Genomic DNA, 22,104 nt, shown 5'->3' with positions numbered 1-22,104 from the left:
AGGCATTTTTTGTTTTTCTCCCATTTTTGCCAGAGAGTCCGCTTCTTTGATTTGTAGATGTATGGCCTCAACAACTCATTTGATCTTGTCTAAAAAACAAAATTGTACAAATGGCTAAAACTACTGGAAAAAACAACCAGCAATTAACAAAGGAATCGCTTCTAGCCAGTAAAATGAGAGAAAACATTAAGAATTAGGGCTAGATCATCCATCTCTTTTTCATAAACTATGTTTAGGCAAAAGACAAAAACCTAAAAAAAAAACTAAACAACTAAACCATCATAGTTCACTCAACTAAACCAACTAAGATGGAATTCAGAGGAACGCATTGCTTAAGTGAAACAGGCTCAAATAGATAAAAACTTTAATGTGCAAATACTGTGCAGAATCGTAACCAGAGGGGGGTCTTTTTAATAGCTCGGGTCAGAAAATCTTTATTTTATAATGTTTATTCCGACGAAGAATATTTTTTATAAAATGTCCAGCTAATTTAAACCCAATAAAACACATTCTCTCTGCCTAATACGAATAGGTCCAGACGACCTAAAACAGAGGTCCTGTTGGCCTTAATTAATATAAGCATTTCACAGTAGCTGCATTAATTGCAAATGACCTGACCTCTACAGAACTGTGATATTCTTGATGTATTTTGGTTCCTTAGGCCGTAGCAATTGGTTTCAACCCACAATGTTGTTGTGTACCCTAATTTGGGCAGAACAATAGGAAGGGAATTGCATATTCTTCCAATTCATTTGTACACACAAATGAAGTAGAGTTACTTGTCACCTATGTAGAGGCAAGGCTTATAGAGTCAAAGTACCAAATCTGAAATTAAAGTGCAGGGGATGTCCTGCATTGCACATTTTGTGTATGATGATAATGCATGTTACACACGAAAACAACCTCGTTGTATGAGTACACGACTGCATTTAATCTTATAGAATGTGTGTACTAGGCATAGGGCCTATAAAATCAGACTATCTGTATACATGCTGCTGATGATGCTAACAAATGTGTGCTCGATCACCATGTTTACTGTATAGAAGTGACATGATTTTTAATATAATTTTAGCTAAACAGGCAGAGAAGAAAACTGTTCCTCATCTGTGGTGCACACGTTGTACCCATAGAATAGATGAAAGATGGAGACTGATTTTAGAAGAAAGAAGGAAGAAGTACCATTAGGTCCGTGGTGTTGATTTGCTAATGCAAAGTAGCATGATTGTACTTTTTTCATAAATCAGGAATAAATCACAAGTAATCCCTCCTTGCCCCATACCATTCTCTCAACAGAACTTTCCCATCATAACACCACCATGTGGAGCAAATGTTTGGGGCTGAACCTCATTTCATGTCATGTATTAATGGTTTTGCATTGTGAATGTCCCAATATTTGGACTTAACAACAGTTATCATGAGATGCCATATTGAGTGGGTCGGTCCAGGCATAGTTAAGACCAAGCTTTAGGAGGGTATTCCATGCATTCATAAACTATAGCTCCCGTAGGAAATACGGTTGGTTCAGAGCAAAACAACATAAATGACACTTGATTTGTGATTCAATTTACCCCTAACTTGAATATGAATAGTTTGAAGCGAGTAGAATTTTTGTAGCCTGAAACCTTTCTCTGAGAGTTATTTTGAGAGTCTCCAATCATTTTGCATCCATGTGTCACCAGTGCCACAGTCGGAAAAATCTGTAATGGTATGGACAGCGTCCCACTTCCCAGCATGTTATTAAGGGCAGCTAAAATATGGTTCCAATTTGACATAATGGCACTCATTCTGACCCTGGCGGATACAATCCGCCAGGGCCAACGGGCGCGGGAGCACCGCCGACAGGCCGGCGGTGCCCCTAAGGGCATTCTGACCGCGGCGCTAACGCCGCGGTCAGACAGGGAAAACTGGCGGTCTCCCGCCAGTTTCCCGCTGCCCTGGGGAATCCTCCATGGCGGCGCAGCATGCTGCGCCGCCATGGGGATTCCGACCCCCTTCCCGCCGGCCTGGCTCTGGCGGTTCTTACCGCCAGAACCTGGCCGGCGGGAACGGGCGTCTTGGGGCCCCTGGGGGCCCCTGCAGTGCCCATGCCCATGGCATGGGCACTGCAGGGGCCCCCTAACAGGGCCCAACTAGGCTTTTCAGTGTCTGCGATGCAGACACTGAAAAGCGCGACGGGTGCTGCTGCACCCGTCGCACGCCTTCCACTCCGCCGGCTCGATTCCGAGCCGGCTTCCTTGTGGAAGGCGCTTTCCCGCTGGGCCGGCGGGCGATCTGAATCAGATCGCCCGCCGGCCCAGCGGGAAAGTCAGAATACCCCTCGCGGTCTATTGACCGCGGGCGGTATTCAGGCGGCTTCCGACGGGCGGGCGGCAACCGCCGCCCGCCTAGGTCGGAATGACCACCAATGTGTCTACTTTTTGAAATCCCTGTGTACCAATTCCAACTGCTGGTGTCACATATGGCAAGTAACTCAATTTTTTTGCTCTTTGATTAATCAGGTGACGGTCTAACGAAGAGCATAACTTTGTCCCGGGGATCATTACTTTACATTTTCCTTCATTGGATTCAAGATTTTCCTTTCAGAGTGTCTATCAAAAGATAGTAACAAGTGATGTAGTAAGGTCTTGCCAATAGCAATACATCATCCAGAGTATCAAACACCAGTTCTCTATGAGACAGTTAGAGTTACTAGAAAAAAGGTGGGATTGAAGGCCATTGACAAAAATACTAAATAAAATAAGCAATAACAACCTTGTTTAACACCTTGAACCACATCAAACCTGTCTGTTAGTTCCTTAGATGGGGCTGTTGAGAACAAAGGCAAAGCTACCACAATGAAAAAGGAACATGGTCACTGTCAGATCCACTGGGATCTACTTTTGTAACTTAGGGCCTCATTCCGTCTTTGGCAGGACTGCCAAAGCTGCGGGGAGGACGCCACCTTCATGCCAGTGGTGTCCCCCCATCATATTACAATGTTCCCACCGGGCTGACCCACGGGAACATTGTACTACGACTATGGTATTGGCCTCGAATCCCTTAAGGGAGCAGAGCAGAGACCAATACCATAGCACCCCAGCACCCTTGGAATCTGCTTTGCAGACAGTGCACATTTTGGCAGTGCTGGTCAGGGGGGTCCCTGCACTGTCCATGCCATGGGTAGTGCAGCATCCTCCCAAGGCCCCCAACACTGGCTTACCGCCAGCCTTTCCATGGCAGGGTCCCGCCATAGAAAGGCTGTGTATTTAAAATGTTATGTATAAATGAATAGAAAATGTAACCAAGAATGGATAAAGTTAAATATACATTATTTAAACACAAAGGGGGTCATTACGACTTTGGCGATCTCATGACTGCCGTGTAGGCGATGGCGGGGCAACCACCATCAGTCTGGTGGATAAGACCAGAAAATTATGACCACGGCTGTATGTGCAACAGAATACAGCCAAATCACCACCGGCACCGCCAGTGCGGTCAGGCTGCCACGGACAGCAGTAGGAACCTTCAGGCTGGCAGAGACCATGTTTCTGCCGGACAACTTACAAGGCTGCACACCGGCAAGGTTTCCGCTGCAGTTGCACCACCACGGAAACCCTGATGGAAACCAACTCTATAAAAGCAAACACTCACCTTCAGGTACACATATCCATCTGGAGCTGCCATGGAACCTGAACTACATGTCTTCTGCTGCTCCGGGTCGCACAAAGACTCCAGAAGCAGCGACGACAACAACAACGACAACAGCAACCTTGAGTACACACACTTACCTGTCACTGTTGCATAATGCCAAGGCATCAATGCACACACAACATACAAATTCTGAACGTGTTGCGATGGCGCACACACATGTTCTCCCACGCTGACTCCCGCATTCACACACAGCCACATATACACACACACAGACATAGTACGCACACAACAGCCAACACACACCTCCAAAACACACACCAACCCGCAGACACACAGCACCGGCACAGTCAAACACAACAACACACAGCACCACCAAATACACAACTACACCACAACTGCAACACCTCAAACGCATGGTCAAGCAACCACACACCTCCACCTGACAAAACATACAAATAACACAATGTAACAACACCAGAGAACCAATACACACAATCACACAGCCAGACAACGAGGCATACATCATACCACTCAAACACACTACACAGCGGTTCTGACATACCAATCAACACTCACACACACAGCACAACCATACAAGGGCACACAACACTCCAAATAACATATGTCAACACAATTAATACATACAATATCAGCATCAATGTTTGTCCCAAACACTTACACGTCCAACACGCAATACATAGCCATCACTGAGAGACATATGCAAAGCACACACCCACACATGCTGGCCAGACACAAGTGGTAGCACAACCACCACACACACAGAATTCACTCAAACATAAACAAAAGCTGTCAAGTTCACAACAGCCATGAGGAAAGAATGGCAGGACACAGATGTAATGTTGGAACCAACAACTGGTTGGCCCAGATGTATAGCAATAAAGAAATATATAAAAACAGAGCTATGTGCAAAATCAAAAGCCCCTAGGCCAGCCCAAACAAAAATTTGCACAATGCACCTATGGCACATTGTTTGCCCCTACATGACTCCTCACTGCTAAATTACCTCCACTGGTATGGACATAAAGGGGGCAGGCAGGAACCTCAGGGATTAGTGAGGGTGGTGGGGAGAGTTAGGCCTTTGGTTTAGGAGAGGGCCTCTGCGCTTGGACTTGGGGGCTTAGGGTGAGGCTTAGGGGAGGGCTGGGAAGAATTGGGAGGGGTAGATTTTTTGGTGGGGGTGGGGCATGAGTACTAGCAGGGGGGCAGAGGAGGACTTGGTGGTAGGGTTGGACTTGGGGAGGGAGACATACCTTTTGGGGGTCACATGGGGTGGGGTAGGAGTGGGGAAAAAGGACAACTGTGAGAGGAAAAACTTCTTGGACACACTGGGAGGGGCATGGCAAAAAGGCTTCGGAGTGGAGGAAGAGGGAGTGGTTGTAGGAGGTGTTTTGGTGGATGCTTTGGGTGCATCTGCATGTAAAGAATGCTTGTGTACTGTGTGTCTGTTGAGTGGGTGAGTGTGGGCATTCATATGTCTTGGGAGGAGGGGGGAGAGCTGAAAAACGCCATGGTGGATGGGTGACAGTTGGGGTGGTGACTGCAGGTATGGTGGATGTGCTGCATGTGGGTGTGTCTGTGGTTGTGGTGTTTGCGGATGTGATGATTGGGGTGGATGTCAGCGGGGCTGCTATTGTGGTGGCTGTGGGTAGGATTGGAGTGGTGGCTGTATCTGTGAATGTCGGGGTGGTGTCTGCATGTGTGTTTGGTGTAGTGTATGTAAAGGTGGGGGTGGTAGGGGAGTCTGTGCAGGTAGTGGGTGTTGGTGTGTCTGCAGGTGGGTGTTGTTGTGTGCATGCTGGTGATGGGTCTTGTTGTGCCTGTGTTTGTCAGCAGTACCCTTGGATGTTGAGGTGGGTGCATGTTTGTCTATCTGTGTGCCTTAGCTGGGACAGAAAAGAGGTGTGTGGCATTGGGAAGTTGAAGGTAGATGGAAGACAAAGGGTGACTGGCTGCTGTCAGTGCGGAGGCCAGAGCCTGAAATGACCTCTGTAGGCCAGATAGTGCACTGTAAATTCCCTCCAGGAATGCATTGCTCTGTTGGACTTGAGTTGCTAGTCCCTGGACGGCATTCAGGATGGTCAACTGACCCACAGAGATTGACTTCAGGAGGTCAATAGCCTCTTCACTGAGGGCAGCAGGGTTGGCAGGGGCAGAGGCGCCTGTGGCGAAGGAGACGCCAACCCTCCTGGGTGATCAGGAACGGACAACTGGGTGGGGAGCTAAAGGGAGGGGTGTGGTGATAATGGGGTGGTGGACAAAGATGGTGTTGGGGTGGTCCCAGAAGGGTCCGCCACCGCTAGAGAGTGTCCACTGGAGGAGGATTCTGAAGATGATGAAGCGGAAGATATGGTCTCCCCCATGGCACTCCCTTCACCATCCAGGCCACTGGGTCCCTTGGTAGTCGCAGCACTCTAGTTCCTGGGACCAGCGGCCTCCCCACTCGCCTCTGCCCATCTCCTTCACCTGCCAATGCCGATGCACACAAATAGAGAGGGAGGGAGGAAGAGACACAGAGGGAGAGAGAAGTTCATCACATTATTCACATACACACATGTTAATATGCAAAACAGTAGGAAGACATCTCGTGGCTAGGCTATCTCTGTTGACAACACACATATCCTACATCATTTTACACCATGTTACTACTATCCCCCCTATATGTCATCCCTCACACCATCATATAAATAAGTTAGCATGACTGGAGCAATACAAATGATCACCAGTAAAGCCATGTCAGTATGTTCATCATGGCCTGCCTGAAGTAGAAATAACTAGCATAATCCTGATCATACCTCTCCATACTACTATCACCCATAGGAAGAGCAGGTGACTGATCACAACACATCAGGCATGTAAGGAAACTACACCTGACCAGTCCATGTCCATTAGTAATGTCCCTAGACAGTGAAGACCACTCTAGTCACAGACCTCACAGCACCTGCCAAACATATCACATGGGTGCCCAAACCCTTTTTACACATATGCCAATATGGATACATTAACTGATGTAGACACAACAAGTGGCACTATCATACAGGTGACATCTCTGGAGAACAGGAATGTCTTTACGGTTACACTATCACTGAGGAATATTTGCATGCACTAAACACAGTGCAACCAATGTTGCACTGTAACTGGTAGGACATTAGCACACATAGCATTGGCATAGCATATTTTCAAAGTCAAGTTCTGCCTAGGCACTTACCACCTGTAGTATGAAGCCATTGGTTAAAGGTGAAATGAACATATGTAAACATCATGGAAAAGCATGATGAGTCCAAATATACCATACCAAGCACCCATTTCAGACTCTCCTTCTGTTGCTACCTTCACAGACCCCCAGAGAATGAAGTTGAAGGGCCGATTAGTATACAACTACAATCCCATATGTACTGTCCTATTCAGGCCCTTTCTGTGGTGCAAATGAGATGGTAGCCTCACATGGAGTCGATACCTGTACCAGTATCAGACATTAATTGTCCCTGTACCAAAAAAGGTGAGTCACACTGTAGCAAATACAGGTGATCAACACAGTTGACAGTGGACACCTTTGAGCCACTAATGCTTATATGCTGATGGATACACCAGGGTATATTCAAAGAGTAGGTTTATACTTCAGCTCACATCCATAGAATGGCAGGATGGTGCTACACATGTGACATTGTCATTTGAGCAACTCCACATGCAGTGATAGAGTAGACTTGATACAGGTATTCTAAATGCACACGTAGCAAACCATAATGCCACATTTACATTTAATACCCAGCTAAGGTGGGAAGTACTTATTTCCACTAGTCTACAGGCATGTAGCACCTACCACATTGTCACAGAAGGTACAGTGAGACAACAAACACCATACAACCAGAGCCAAGTACCAGGATGCAGTCAGTACTCACCCCCTTGTGGCTGCTGTGCTGCCCTCAAACGTCTATCCACCTCAGGATAGGCCACCACCAAAATGAGGGCCATTAGAGGGGTCAGGGTCCGATGAGCACCCTTCCCTCATTGGGAGCACATCCTCAACTGAGCATCCGCGTTCTTCTGGGTCCAGCGTCTCAGGTCCTCCCACCACTTACAACAATGGGTGCTACGCCAGCTGTGGATCCCCTGGGTTCACCCTTACTTGGCTCCCCTTCTTCTGATGGGCGTTCACCTGCATGGATGATACAGACAAAATGAGAAAGTCATGTACACATGCACCATACCAACAGGAGTGCTCACTACACATCTGTCACAGCAAGTGCCCACACATACTCATCCTCTCTGCTAACACACCTTCACTATGTGTCATCAGCATGCATCTACTCCCTCACCACTACACATGCCTGATTCAACGTCACACCTAACCCCTAACACACATGGCTGGGGCATTGGACTCACCTGCTCTTCTGGTGCCCCATATAGCTGTCTATACGGGGTAGGATCTCCTCCACCTGTTTCTCCAGTCTTCCTGGGTGAAGGCAGGGGCCCTATCAGCTGCAGGACATGGCATGGTGGCTTCCAGAGGCAGTACTCAACAGCTCACGCCATGGAGATCTTGCTAGCAACAGTGTCAGGAGTCAAGTGAGCAAGGCTGCAGAAAATGCTGGTCACGACTGCCGCATACAGGACCATCACCGCCGGCGGTCATCGCCATTGGCCCCAGTCTGCCAAAAGGAGCAAGGTTAACCAGTGACAAGTTGCACGGCAGTTGCGACTGCCTACCACCATGATGACTACCGCCGGCGGACTTAAGTCAGTTCCAACTGTCCACTAAAGTAGGCCAGGCACCTGCCATTTTGAGCACATATATTCTATGAATGTGCTTATTTAAGTGTGTCAGACACTTACTCTCACAAATATCAGTGTAACCCAATGTTGTGCTATCATGGTATTGCAATATAATGTGACATTAATTGACACAATGACTTGTTGAGGCTGTACATATGTTGATAGCTCTGTTAAGCTACTCGGAGGTACATAGGCAACACTTATGTATAGATTGATTCCATAAAATCAGTGTGATCAGTTCAGGACTGCTCAGTCACCAACAGATGTTCAATTACATCTGTTACATATGTCCTATCTGACATACATGTTAGCCAATGTGCTGCAATAAGGGTGTAATATGGGCATATCCATGATCTCTATTGTACATGTCAGCAGTGCTACGCATCCCCTATCGATGTTAGTTATGAGCTAAAATACCATGTGCCAACTGCATGACTCATTGTACATTTTCTACTTTCAACATAGATGTGTTTCCATGAGGAGAGTGAGGCAACCACCAGTGTACAGTCCACTAGTAGACCTGGCAACCATGGAGGACAGGCATGTCATTAAGACATATCTTCTGAATCGTCAGACCATCATGGATCTATGGACAGTTGGAGCCAGATCTGATGTCAGGCAATCTCAATCCCTATTGCATACCTCCTATTGTACAAGTATTGGCAGTGCTACACTTCCTGGCCACAGGCTCATTTCAGAATACTGTCATCTTACCAGCAGGGATGTCTTATCCCATGTTCTGTCTGGTGTTAAAGGATATACTGTGTGCTTTGTTGAAACACATGGACAACTACAACAGGTTCCCCCAAAGAGCGGATCAGGCTTTTGTGAAGGCAGACTTTTATGAGATGGGACACATTCCTCATGTGGTCGGGGCCATTCAATCAATCAATCAAAGCATTTATAGAGCACGCTACTCACCCGAGAGGGTCTCAAGGCGCTGGGGGGGGGGTTACTGCTGCTCGAAAAGCCATGCCTTGAGGCGCTTCCTGAAGGCGAGATGGTCCTGGGTAGTTCTTAGGTGTGTGGGGAGGGAGTTCCATGTTTTGGCTGCCAGGTAGGTGAAGGATTTTCCTCCTGTGGTGGTTCTGCGGATACGTGGGACGGTGGCGAGGGCGAGGCTGGCTGAGCGAAGCTGATGGGTGGGTGTGTAGAAGGAGAGGCGGCTGTTGAGGTATTCGGGGCCCATGTTGTGGAGAGCTTTGTGTGCGTGGGTGAGGAGCCTGAAGGTGATCCTCTTGTTGACGGGAAGCCAGTGCAGGTGTTTCAGGTGGGCGGATATGTGGCTGTGGCGCGGGATGTCGAGGATGAGGCGTGCGGAGGCGTTCTGTATGCGTTGGAGACATTTCTGAAGTTTTTGGGTGGTCCCTACGTATAGGGTGTTTCCGTAGTCCAGACGGCTTGTGACGAAGGCATGTGTGACTATCTTTCTGGTTTCGGCGGGGATCCATCAGAAGATTTTTCGGAGCATGCGAAGGGTGTTGAAGCATGATGACGAGACAGCATTGACTTGCTTGGTCATAGTTAGGAGGGGGTCCAGGATGAATCCGAGGTTGCGTGCGTGGTCTGAGGGGGTTGGTGCAGTGCCTAGCGCCGAGGGCCACCAGGAGTCGTCCCAGGCGGATGGGGATTGTCCGAGGATGAGGACCTCCGTTTTGTCTGCGTTCAGTTTTAGGCGGCTGAGCTTCATCCATTCCGCGACGTCTTTCATTCCTTCCCGTAGGTTGATTTTGGCGGTTGCTGGGTCTTTGGTGAGGGAGAGTATCAGCTAGGTGTCGTCGGCGTAGGAGATGATGTTGATGTTGTGTTTGCGAGCGATGTCGGTGAGGGGGCTCATGTAGATATTAAAGAGGGTAAGGCTGAGCGAGGAGCCTTAGGGTACGGCCGCCATAAGAGGGAAGGGGAGGAGGAGGGGTCAGCTGGGAGGTGGGAGGCGGGAGGGAGGACAACGAATGGGAGCACGGGGCGGGGCCGCACGGGAGGCAGCGGCGGGAAAGCGGGAAGTGGGAAAGCGCAACAGGAGGGAAAAGGAAATTGAGAAGAAAAGCGCAACAGGAGAGAAAAGGAGATTCAGAATAAAAGCACAACAGGAGAGAAAAGGAGATTCAGAAGAAATTCAGAGGAAAAGTGCAACAGGAGAGAAAAGGAGATTCAGAATAAAAGCGCAACAGGAGAGAAAAGGAGATTCAGAATAAAAGCGCAACAGGAGAGAAAAGGAGATTCAGAATAAAAGTGCAACAGGAGAGAAAAGGAGATTCAGAATAAAAGTGCAACAGGAGAGAAAAGGAGATTCAGAATAAAAGCACAACAGGAGAGAAAAGGAGATGCAGAATAAAAGCGCAACAGGAGAGAAAAGGAGATTCAGAAGAAATTCAGAGGAAAAGCGCAACAGGAGAGAAAAGGAGATTCAGAATAAATGCGCGACAGGAGAGAAAAGGAGATTCAGAATAAAAGCGCAATAGGAGAGAAAAGGAGATTCAGAATAAAAGCGCAACAGGAGAGAAAAGGAGATTCAGAAGAAAATTCAGAGGAAAAGCGCAACCGGAGAGAAAAGGAAATTCAGAAGAAAAGCGTAAAGGTAAACCTAAGACCTTCAAAGAAGTGGCAGGGGCCTGGGCAGGTGGAGCTGCAGCGGCGGGGAAGCGACCTACCCTAGGGTCAAGGTTCACTCTTGGCCATTGATGACACATGTTGCCCTGGTCCCTCCCATTGCCAATGAACAGGTGTACAGGAACAGGAAGAACTACCACTCTATCAGCATGCAGGTGGTGTGTCTGGCAGACCAGTACACCTCACCAGTGACAGCCAAGTTTCCTGGATCAGTGAATGACTTCTACATATTGCGAACTGCAATGTCCCACACATGATGGCACCACTACACACAGAGGGGGCCTGGCTGCTTGGTAAGTATGCAATTTTATGTGTCTCAATTTTATATCACCTGTCATCACATACTGGCCAGTCGCTGATTCTCTCCTTTCAATTGTCATACCATTGTGTTCACAGGTGACTCTTGCTATCCAAACCTTCCTTGACTATTGACACCAGTGAGGTACCCAGCCACGCCAGGGGAACTCCATTTCAATGAGGTCCACGGTAGGACAAGGCGTGAAATCGAGCAACCTTTTGGTCTCCTAAAGGCAAGATTCAGATGCCTGGACCTATCTGGAGGTGCCCTCCTCTACTCGCCCCACAAGATCTGTCAAATCATCTTTGCCTGCTGCATTCTACCCAATCTAGCCCTGAGACGTCAGATACCATTGCCAGTTGATGAGCGGAGGGTGCTGGACCAGTGGCTGGAAATGCTGATGTGGCAAGTGATGAAGAGACAGAGGAAGTAAGAGCTGCTGACTCATGCCAGAGTTCATCAATCAGTACTTCCAGTGACATACTGGTATGTTGAGTGGGGCTTTTGATGTCTTGAATTTGCACATGCAGAAGTGGATTGCTGGCATTATACCTCCTGACTTGATTCATCTGTGGGGGTGTAATGAGGTCCAATACTTATGTGTGAGTTGTGGAAGCAGACAGATAGAATGGTAGGTGTACAGTAGTAGTGGTTCAGCTGTAACATGTGCTATTACAGCAGATTCCAATATACACTTGTCTATTGGACTGTCCAGTATTGTGAAATGTTTCCAGCATTCTCCTATTCTCATTACCTTCCACCCACTGATAGTGGAATTCATTCTGTGGCTCTGCTACCTATGGGTTGAGGTATTAATTGTCAGTAGCCAATGGTAATAAAATACAACCATAATAGCTGTATCTTAGAGATAGCTGGTAAAATGGATTTAGTGAAGTGTCTGTGACAGGTGATGTTTAGGTCCAATAAGGGGGCCCCTGCTTTAGAGGTATTCTACAATGAGCATGACATCTGTGAGCTGCAGATTTGTTTTGTGTGCCACCATGACTTCCATCCTGATGGCACTCTCTGTAATGCTCTAATTGCAGGTCGGTATGAGAAAAATGCCCTGGTGTTGCTCTGGTATTCTACCTCACTCTCTAACATCAGTCCAGTGACAATCACTGTTGTCATGTGTGTCCTGCTTAGGGACCCCCCCATCTGATGCCCTTTACACTGCCAGTACGAATCATGGGGCCATTACCAGACCACGGTTGGAAAGCATAACATTTTTTGTTGTATCAATAAAGAAACATATAGAGTAGCTGTGTCCAAATGTGAATTATTGTGCATTTAGGAATGTTTACAGTCAAAAGAAATGTGAATAATAAAACAAAAGGTAATGAGTGGTGACATGGCAGATGGATTACTGAGAATAGCTGCTACAGCAGTTGGTTTCAAAGGTCCTGTGTTGTTGTACCATAGGAAAATGGAGTTCTGTCTCAGAACAGTCAACAGGGTGTTTCAGTGGAGCACAAGGGCGACAAATCAGGAGAGGTTCACTTCCTGGCAGTGGGTTTTGCCTTGGCATCTGCTCCAGCCAAATGCCTGGGTGGATGTCCACGTTTGCAGGGGGGTTCTTCAGCTACAGAGGGTGGGGTGTCTGAGGCATGTGGTTCCCCTGGCAGGGCCTCCATTCCATTAGCTGCCGCTGATGTAGCTGGGGCAGATGTAATGTTGCTAATGGAAGCGGCCTGATGGTAGGTTGAGAAACCACAGAGGGTGGTGTTGATGTCCCTCAGCACCCCTGCAATGGAGACCATGATGGCATTGTGTGTCTGCCACTGATGCATGACCTCCTGGTGGTATTTCCTCTGCTGCCTTTGATTTTCCCCCAACATGGCGATGATCTGGGCCATCCTGTCCTGGAAAGTGTGGTATGCTCCGAGGACTTGGGAGATGGTTTCCTAGTCAGTGGAGTCCTTTGGGGGCCTCATCCTCTGACCCACAGCATCCCTCCCACACACCTTGCCCCCAGATACCTGTGCTCCTGGCACGGTGCGCCCACTCCCAATGTTAGCAGGACCTTCATTGTCTGGGGTGTGGAGGTTTGACTCAGGTCCCTGTACTGTGGGGCACACAATAATTTGAACAGTCCTTGGGACACAGGCTTGGGGGTGAATGGTTGCCCTTGATCTCGCCCGAGTGTGGACCTAAAGTTACTACTCGTAAATGCCCTTTGTGAATTCCCAAAGTCCTAAACGTAGAAGTTTGGTCTAAGTTTAGACAAAACGCCTAAGTTTACCTTTGTAAATCTGGCCCCTAATGCTGCTGCAAACACTTGCCAGGAACAGCCTTTGGAACTTCCCTGCTGATGTGCTGACCTCTGGCCTGCTAGGTCAAAAGAAGGACTGCCACCTTGTGCTCAGGACCTTTGTGCTGGCCTTCCTGCCTGCACCCTGCTTTGGTGCCCCGAGTGTGCTCCAGGGCCTGGGCGGTGTGCCCCCTGTCCCCCTCTGTTTTCTCTGGGACAGAGTGAGGGAAGCACTCTATTCCTTGGCTTCAGCGTATGAAGATTGCTTTCCTCTCATCCCTGAACAAGCGTGAGGAAAGATCTATAGCCTCTGGTTGGCACATGGCCCTCAGTGCACAGGGAGCGTGTGGTGGGCACTCCTGCTATCTCTGTGTTTGTGTGTCACTGCTGTAGGCTGTATCCCCTCATCCAGGAGGTCTGTGGTGGAGTGTCCCGACTGCAGCCGGCTGTGTCCCACCCAGCACAATCAAGGCGTGCACTGCCTGGTGCCCCCTGGGCACAGAGAGACACCTTCTTGCAGCAATTTACCGCTGCGACCTGGGCTAAAGCAATCGAGAAGCCAGCTCGCAGACAAAAGCATCAGGAGGTTTTCCCTGTTCCGGGCCATCTCACAAAGGAGAGGGTAGTGGTCCGGGAGGCTCTGGAGGGCTCCATACACACTCCCCTGTCAAGCTCAGCTGGAGAGGAAGCAACTGTTGTTGACAGCCACTCCAGCGTGGAGGCAGGTGGCTGTCTGGAGTTCTGTCATACGTGGGAAACCCAGAGGGGTCTTCCGCTGACGAGGGCATTGTGTGTGTGTCCTCCTGCTTATGGTCTACTTTCAAGGACATTTGTCACTCAGCTACCAGGATGGGAAGGGAACCCTTGATGGAGGCACCATTCCTGCTGAGCCATTTTTAGTACGACATAACCTGTAATAGATGCGCAGGTGTGCCACAACCTGTTTGAGGATATCGTATTCGCTGGGGACTGCACAAATTACCTCATAATGGTTAATAGGCGCGCAGAAACACTGTGACTTATGTTGGAAGAGTAACAGATGTGTTGTCCCCAACCAACCAGTTTTGGTTGGAAAGTACAGTCACAATTCAGATGTTTGATTCATTATCTGCTGCATGTCACGCTCTGACGTATGCTGTTTTATTCCTTATGTTGGCCAGGATAAAAAGTACGATCTCAGGAGCGGGATGAAATGCACAGTAGTGCTCCCTTTCGTGATGTTCTGGTAACCCAAGTGCATTCTGCATCTAGTTACCGTATGTTGGGCCCTGATATGACAATGTATGCAGTGGGAGGGTGTGTTTTAGGACATATGCAACGTGGGAACATCTCTTGTATTTGCATTTTTGATGATAATGGTTTAACAACTATTTTTTGGCAAGTATCACTGATTCATGTCGTTTTGGTCTATATTTTATGTGCAATACCGTTGATTTTTATATAACCTGATGAGAAGATCCTTTTGTGGTATATTTATTGTGGCGTTGGGTGGTGTGTGGTGTGCTAACACTTTACACATTGCCTCTGGGATAAGCCTGACTGCTCAGTGCCAAGCTACTGGGGATGAGCACAGGTTATCTTTGATGTGTAACTTACTCGCCCTGGCAAGAGTGGTGGTTTCTGCCTGGCTGAGATCCATACCTGAGCCAACCAGAAACCTAATTTCTGACAGTTTGCATATATAATAAACAAACAAACTAATTAAAAATGAATGTGTTTATAACATTCACATATATATATATAAATAATACGGCTCACCATGATCCCATACAAGCACAATAACCCACCCAAAACTGATATATAAGATACATTATACTGAGAATACTAACTACAATATGAGTATGTAGTTATTCAGTTTGATGTGGGGCGAAACTGGACACTGCAAGTAGGTAAGGGTAAAGAAATAATGGAGCTCAGGCCATCGCATCAGACTAAATTCAGAAAAGATTTTGGGGTAGAACGGTAGGGGTTGTCAATACTTCTTACAACACGTAGTACATGAAAATTATCTTAGCACCTACATTTGTGGCAATTACAAGGATGACTAAAACAAACTGTTGAATATTTTGAAATGGTTTTTGCTTCCCTCCGTGAAACATCTCACAGTTGCATTTAAGAGGAATTTATGAAAAAACAAACTTCATGTTTCAAACTGGTATTGCTGTGATCAGAAATCAAACATACTTAAAGCCAAAAAAGCCTAGTTGTACCCCTTTCAAAACATTGACACTTCATGAATCCTCTACAAAAGTCGGACAAATCCATTCTGTCTTTGCTGGTTCTTCAGTTACTTTAGCCATTTTATGCTTTTAGTAGAGTTGGACGCTTGATACAGTTTGTCTGTTTGAAGCTTCTTGATCACAATCTACTCCGACCACCCGAGTCATTAAAAATGTTGTAAATCTGCGCCCGTGTGAATGCTGCTTTCCTAAGTTATGCTATAAACCAATATTTCCAATCGTATGCCTGTAAAGCCATGCTAGTAGCAACTTCCCTGGTGTAATACCGGAAATATCGGGTGACTCTTCCCGTGGAATCCTGGACCTCTCTTCAGACCTCTCCCTAGCTGAGATTTGCAGTGAGGGAAAGGGTCATAATAAAGTTCCGGAATGCCCACAAATATACAGGTTTATGCACATTCCCAAAATTCCAAGGCAAACCTCACATTGGAACACCCACCCCTTGAGTGGCATTATTGAGTGTGAGTTTCTCCACGCTTGTGGATGAGATGTCCTTGCTTTAACTTTGTGAATGAGGCCCCTAGTGTCTTGGGGGCATGAATAAGATGTCCAGAATTTACCTTTGTCAATCAGGTCCCTATTGTTTAGGGGTGAGAGGCAGAAACATGTGCACTGTTCTGTCCAGCTGATCCAGAATGTTGCATACGAAGTCCCCTTTAACTGTGCAGTGTTCACAAATGAAAAGAGTTCATGAAAAAGTGAGCCTTTTCTAAAAACTTGCTGACTCTCTACAAATGATTATGTTTTCAACCACAATAAAATACTGTCACAAATTATTAGGACATCAGAGTTTATATGTGACAGATGGGTGCAAGAAAAATAAATCCACTAAGAATGGTGCATGTACAAAACTCAATGATGTAAGAGATAATTTTATTCCTGATCCCCGACACTGCACATGCAAATGACATCCCTGTATTCCTAGGATCCAGTTCAAGACCTGTGTCTCATATAATCTGACTTCTTACTGTGGATTACAAAGCACGCTGGTGTTTTCTTAAGTACACTTTCTTACCTCACATGCTGAGAGCAAAGTGAGGGTATTCCTGGTCACACTGAAATACATTTGACATATCATTGTAATACACATGGAGGGGGTACATTCACTTGCTGCATTCATGTGCAGATCAGCTGTGTTCCAAACTAGCTAATGATTCTTCTAAAATCCTGAGGCTCCATTCCAAGTTTAGAAAAACTCCTGATTCAGCAGGTCACTAATTGAGGATTACAACTCTCATTGGAATACTGCGTTCCCTCCGTTGTTCTCATGAGCATTTGATAGATAAAACTGGTGAAGCTTTTGTGTGGAAAACAACATGAAACTGTGGAACTGCCTTGGGAATCAGGTGCAGTAATTGTAAATGTTGTTGTTACTACACATTTCCTAGGGCATCATTTTGGGCAAAGTCAGAATACCACAGTATTCCCATTTACTTAGATTACTTATACACATGATATCAGTAACTTCGGGACCAGAATACCTCATACTATACTACTTTACTAGTAGTTAGGTTAGTTAGGTCTCAACTGTGAAATCTGTGTGGTTCATTTCTTATTTCTTTGTCAATCATTTTTAAACACCTTCTGCTCCAACGTATGAACTGTCCAATTTGTTTTAGGACTCAACCTGGATGGGAACCAATGAATGAAGTTGCGGTGGTAATGAGGAAAACTGCACACACTTTCACATTTCCTGGTAGTGATGTTGTGTCACATGACAGTTGACCTTCAATGGCTAAGCAGAAACAGAGTCTGAATAGAAATTATACTAACAGTTGCCTGCGAAAGTGACATACTGCATTTAGGAGAGTTTTCCTATAAATGGACATGCAACAATAGGTAAATAAATAGGAAAATAATGGTATTACTACATAGTGGATTGATCCAGTGATGTAACAAAACTTAGGGTGGCCCCCCTGCAAAGTACCGGTAGGAAGTCCTCTCCCACCTAGACCAAGTCAGAGGCCTGCCGCCCGTTTACTGTGCTGATGGGGCCCCCTGGACCTCAGGCTCCCAAGCACCACAGGGGCTGTGGGAGCCTTTTTTACGGCACTGGAATAATGAATTAAGTGACTCAAATATTATCTACAAGGTTTATGGTTTTAGGCTTACTGCACATCTTCGAAAATATATATATAAATTGTCATTCTCTGGCAGGACCGGACTGGGAACCCAAAGCAGCCCTAGCAAATTTTGTCGGACCAGCCTCGATAGGGTGCATAGCGAGCTAACCTGACCACTACTATAGGGTCTGCGGGATACATCCTTGAAAATTTGAGAAATATGGCAAAAACGGTGCATTCTACAACACATTTTCTATATACATTCAATTGTATTTGTTTTTAAAGCATAGAAAATGATGACCAGGATATGACAATATTTATTGGGGTTCTTCGATGATTCCCTCAGCATCACCCTCTAACAGTTCCTCTCATCTCTCCAACCCCTCTCTCACATGTATTTAATTTGTTTTATAGCACCTCTCTTACCAGCATAGGGTGTTGGAGCACTTTACATCACACACACATGTACAGTAGAGACAATGAATCATAGGTGTAAATTAGTGTATCTAAAATGTTGACAAAGGGGAAGCATACAATCAAGATTCAACACAGTGGTTAGGGTTGACTTTACTAATAATCAGGTTTTACCCAAACAAACCATTTTCAGTAAAATTAGAATAATCAAAGACTGGGAAAAAACATAACTTTCTAAGCTGTTCCATGCAGTTTACATGCAGCCCTTTAATGGCAGTTCATAGCTCTCCGTGTTAGATTATGATTGTAACTTATGAACTGCACAATAAAAAAAGGAGTTATATGACAAAAGCAGTATCCCACTGAGCTATGCACATAAAATACTGTTCTGTGATCTGCATAGAACATGTTATTTGCATTAGGCATATTAACACTTTGCGCTACATTAGATAAGGCAAAACTACCACTAGACAAAACCCTGATCTCTCTCCAGCAGGTACGTTAATCACCAGAGTTATATTGGCACTTTTATTGTTGCCTAAAAACTGGTGGCTATACAACCACCTCTGCAGTGTTTTTAAAACTGGTGCAAAACCGGACCCCAGTAACAAAAGAGGCACCCACCCTTCGAGCCTTGCAAGGAAACGCCCAGTGCCCGGAACGGCCAGTCTGGCCTTGCTCTCTGGTAGACCCTGACAAAACATGAGATGATCCTCTTGAGAACCTTCTTAGGTCTGGCTTACTTATGCTTTAGCGTCGTTCAGCCAACAAATGTTGGTATGATGTACATATGGTGCCAGAACTTTTCAAGAGCTGCGCAAGGCCTTTTGGCAAGGACAGACAAAATACAAGTATTGTATGTCCCTTTTTGCAGCTATGCACCAATTTTAGCATCAAACAAATCATTATAATCATTGATCGTTTAGCTAGACTTGTCCTCCCAGTCCTGCTGCCAGTAATTTCCACTCTAACTCTAGCAAGTTCCTCATACACCACAAACACCACCACCCCTCAGTACAAGTACACTAATAGGACTTCCGCGCTATAAGTAACATCATACTATTACTACTTCTTCACAATAACCACAGCAGAATAACAATACAATGCGACTATTGTACAATGATGAGACCACAATCATAACACAATCAATACCACACGCCAGAATACTACTGCACTTACTACTACAATCCTATGCATTTAATTCTCATTCTTTCACTCATTGTTCAGTGACGGATGTTATGTTTTTGTTGCACATTTGATAATTATTAAAAAATATGTTTGCCATTGAAATCCAAACATTAAACCTCAGCCTCTGTCAGTCTGTTCAAAGAAAACTTGCAGCACTTGGCGTGCCTGTCATCTCTTATGATTTCCTAGCCTAATTAGGTCCCAGGTCTTTCAGTATTGTGCTTTCTTTAGTAGGAATTTTCTTGAGAACAATAGCTACATCACTGATACATAAATGTCATTGAATGTGAGGCTTATTAGCGTGTGAAATCTATTCTCGTGCCTCCGAGGCAACACTTTTATTGGAACATGATTTTATAATCTCTAGAGGGGCACCAGTTGACATACAATGAACGGTGAAGCCGTAGGCAGTTTTTCTTTTAAACGAGTATTTGGTTTAATTGAAAGCTTTCAAAACATAATTAAGTATTTTTTTTTTTTTGCATAACCTCCAGGTGGAAGATCTGAAGTCTAAACTTGCAACTCAAGAGGTAGAACTTCATCAGAGGACTAAAGACACCGAAGCACTTATCGCCAAGATAGGACAACAGACGGAAAAACTTAATCAAGAGAAATCCGTGGCGGATGCCGAGGAGCAGAGGGTGTGTATTGCATAATCAGCTTCACATTTGATGCAGCAGGGCATCTCGTGGTTCAGTTGCATTATGGTTGTAATTAATAGTTTGTAGATACAAATTATACATACTCAATGGGTGCCTTTTTATGATTCACCCGTGTAATGTACCCCAAAAATAATTCAGTAATATAAATTGGATAAGGAGCCGTTCACCTTCCATTATGAAAATATTGAAAGTCAAGGAGGCCTAAGGACATAGAACTCTGAGATGTCTTGCACTATCCTTTTAACGAAGGTGAAGGATATTTAATTCCTTATATCACATCTTCATGCCATTACAATCCCACACTAAGCTTAAATCATTGGTGCTTTGCACTTTCATATGACCAACATAGAGTGGTTGTAGATATGTAGAACGAGTGCAGAATCCGCAGTGTGAAAATAAGCACACCAATGCGCAGCTAGTATTTTGTAGCACAAACATATATAAGCATTTTAAAACAAGTCAGCAGTTTAAACAATGGCTGGCATCACAGCTCACATGTGATAATTTATTAAAGAAGAGTAGCTATGTCATGTTCCTATTACAGTTAACTGGTGATGTCACAATTGTATCTGCTTTCACAAACCTTCCAGACACATCTGCTACTCTGGGCTCCTTCTTAGACACGTCCCATACCGAGGAAAACTAGATCTAGTGCTTGAGCCTTCTCCTACGTCACTCCTAAACTGTGGAATGATCTGCTGCTCCATATAAGAGCCTCGTCCCTGCTTCTTGAGTTCCACAAGAAGCTAAAGACTTGACTTTTCAGACAGAGGTAAATAAAAAACTCTGCCATCCCTTTTCCCAGAGGCCCCCAAAAAAGATCTGGCAATACATTTCCTTCCTGCTTTAAGCAGGTAGTAAATGTGTCCATACTTTGGCCCAGAAACAGTATTCCTGGATTTGTGTGTTATTCCCATTTCTTGTGGAAATAACTTGTAATCACTGTTAACTCACTGGGCGGTAACTGTGAGAATTGTTAATTCTGGCCCCAGTACCACCCCACAGAGTTACATTTGTACTTTATTTATTAAGGCATTGCAACAGAGCCAATTCTGATAGCCTTTGAGAATTCAAGAGTTACATCTGCCTCTTCACCATATTCACAAATGTTCCAACAGGAACACATCTACAGATGTCAGCATTATCTTGGAGATGCATTTGAACAAAATCTCTACAAATTTAATTGAATACGGTATTCTCTCATTCACTAGGCATACCCTGATATGATTTTGCATCAGAATACGTCATTGCTAATACAATCTGAAATGGGTGGAGTAATTCCAAGATACTCACAGGAATCTTCATTCTTTCCCTTGGCGAATGTGTGTCCATTGGGGCATTATGATACAAGATACTTTCTTCTACCCAAGCTATCTCTGAAATACAGGTATTGTAATTCATAGTGTCCATTCCTAACACTTTGAGGAGACTCTTTTAGCCCTTACCTTTTAGTGTACATGGCACTTAGGGCCAGATGTAGCAATAGAAAATTTTGCGACTTGCAATTTGCGAGTCTGACCGACTCGCAAATTGCAACTCGCAAAATTGTATGCAGAAAGGTGTCTCAGACACCTTCTGCGACTCGCTATGGGGTCGCAAAGACCCACCTCATGAATATTAATGAGGTGGGTCGCATTTTGCGACCCCATAGCGAGTCCCTGCACTCACAGGGATGGTGGCCTGCTGGAGACAGCAGACCTCCATGTCTGTGACTGCTTTTTTAATAAAGCAGTTTTTTTTTCTTTTTGCAGCCCGTTTTCCTTAAAGGAAAACGAGTTGCAAAAAGAAAAACTTCCGAAACCATTTGTTTTTGTTTTTTTCAGAGTAGGCAGTGGTGCCTGCTCTGAAAAAACATTTTTTTCGGCATTCACAAAGGGGAAGGGGTCCCATAGGGACCCCTTCCCTTTTGCGAATGAGTTACCACCAGTGTGTCACTGGTTGTAACTGCGAGTTGGTT

At 45.6% G+C, this 22,104-nt stretch overlaps 1 protein-coding gene across 1 annotated transcript in view; it reads left to right on the top strand.

The window, feature by feature from the left end:
• LOC138283610 (dynein axonemal heavy chain 11-like) overlaps nucleotides 1-22,104 on the top strand; it is a 2,790,563-nt gene that overhangs the window by 2,160,358 nt on the left and 608,101 nt on the right. The window contains exon 61 of the mRNA XM_069221547.1: nucleotides 19,980-20,126. Within this exon, the coding sequence (XP_069077648.1) occupies nucleotides 19,980-20,126 (147 nt within the window). The remainder of the gene's footprint in view (nucleotides 1-19,979; nucleotides 20,127-22,104) is intronic.

The sequence above is a fragment of the Pleurodeles waltl genome, chromosome 3_1 (assembly GCF_031143425.1).
Source record: "Pleurodeles waltl isolate 20211129_DDA chromosome 3_1, aPleWal1.hap1.20221129, whole genome shotgun sequence".
In the NCBI taxonomy this organism is placed as follows: domain Eukaryota; kingdom Metazoa; phylum Chordata; class Amphibia; order Caudata; family Salamandridae; genus Pleurodeles; species Pleurodeles waltl.
The sequence above is the reverse complement of the archived record's forward strand: the minus strand, read 5'-3'. Positions and strand labels throughout refer to the sequence as shown.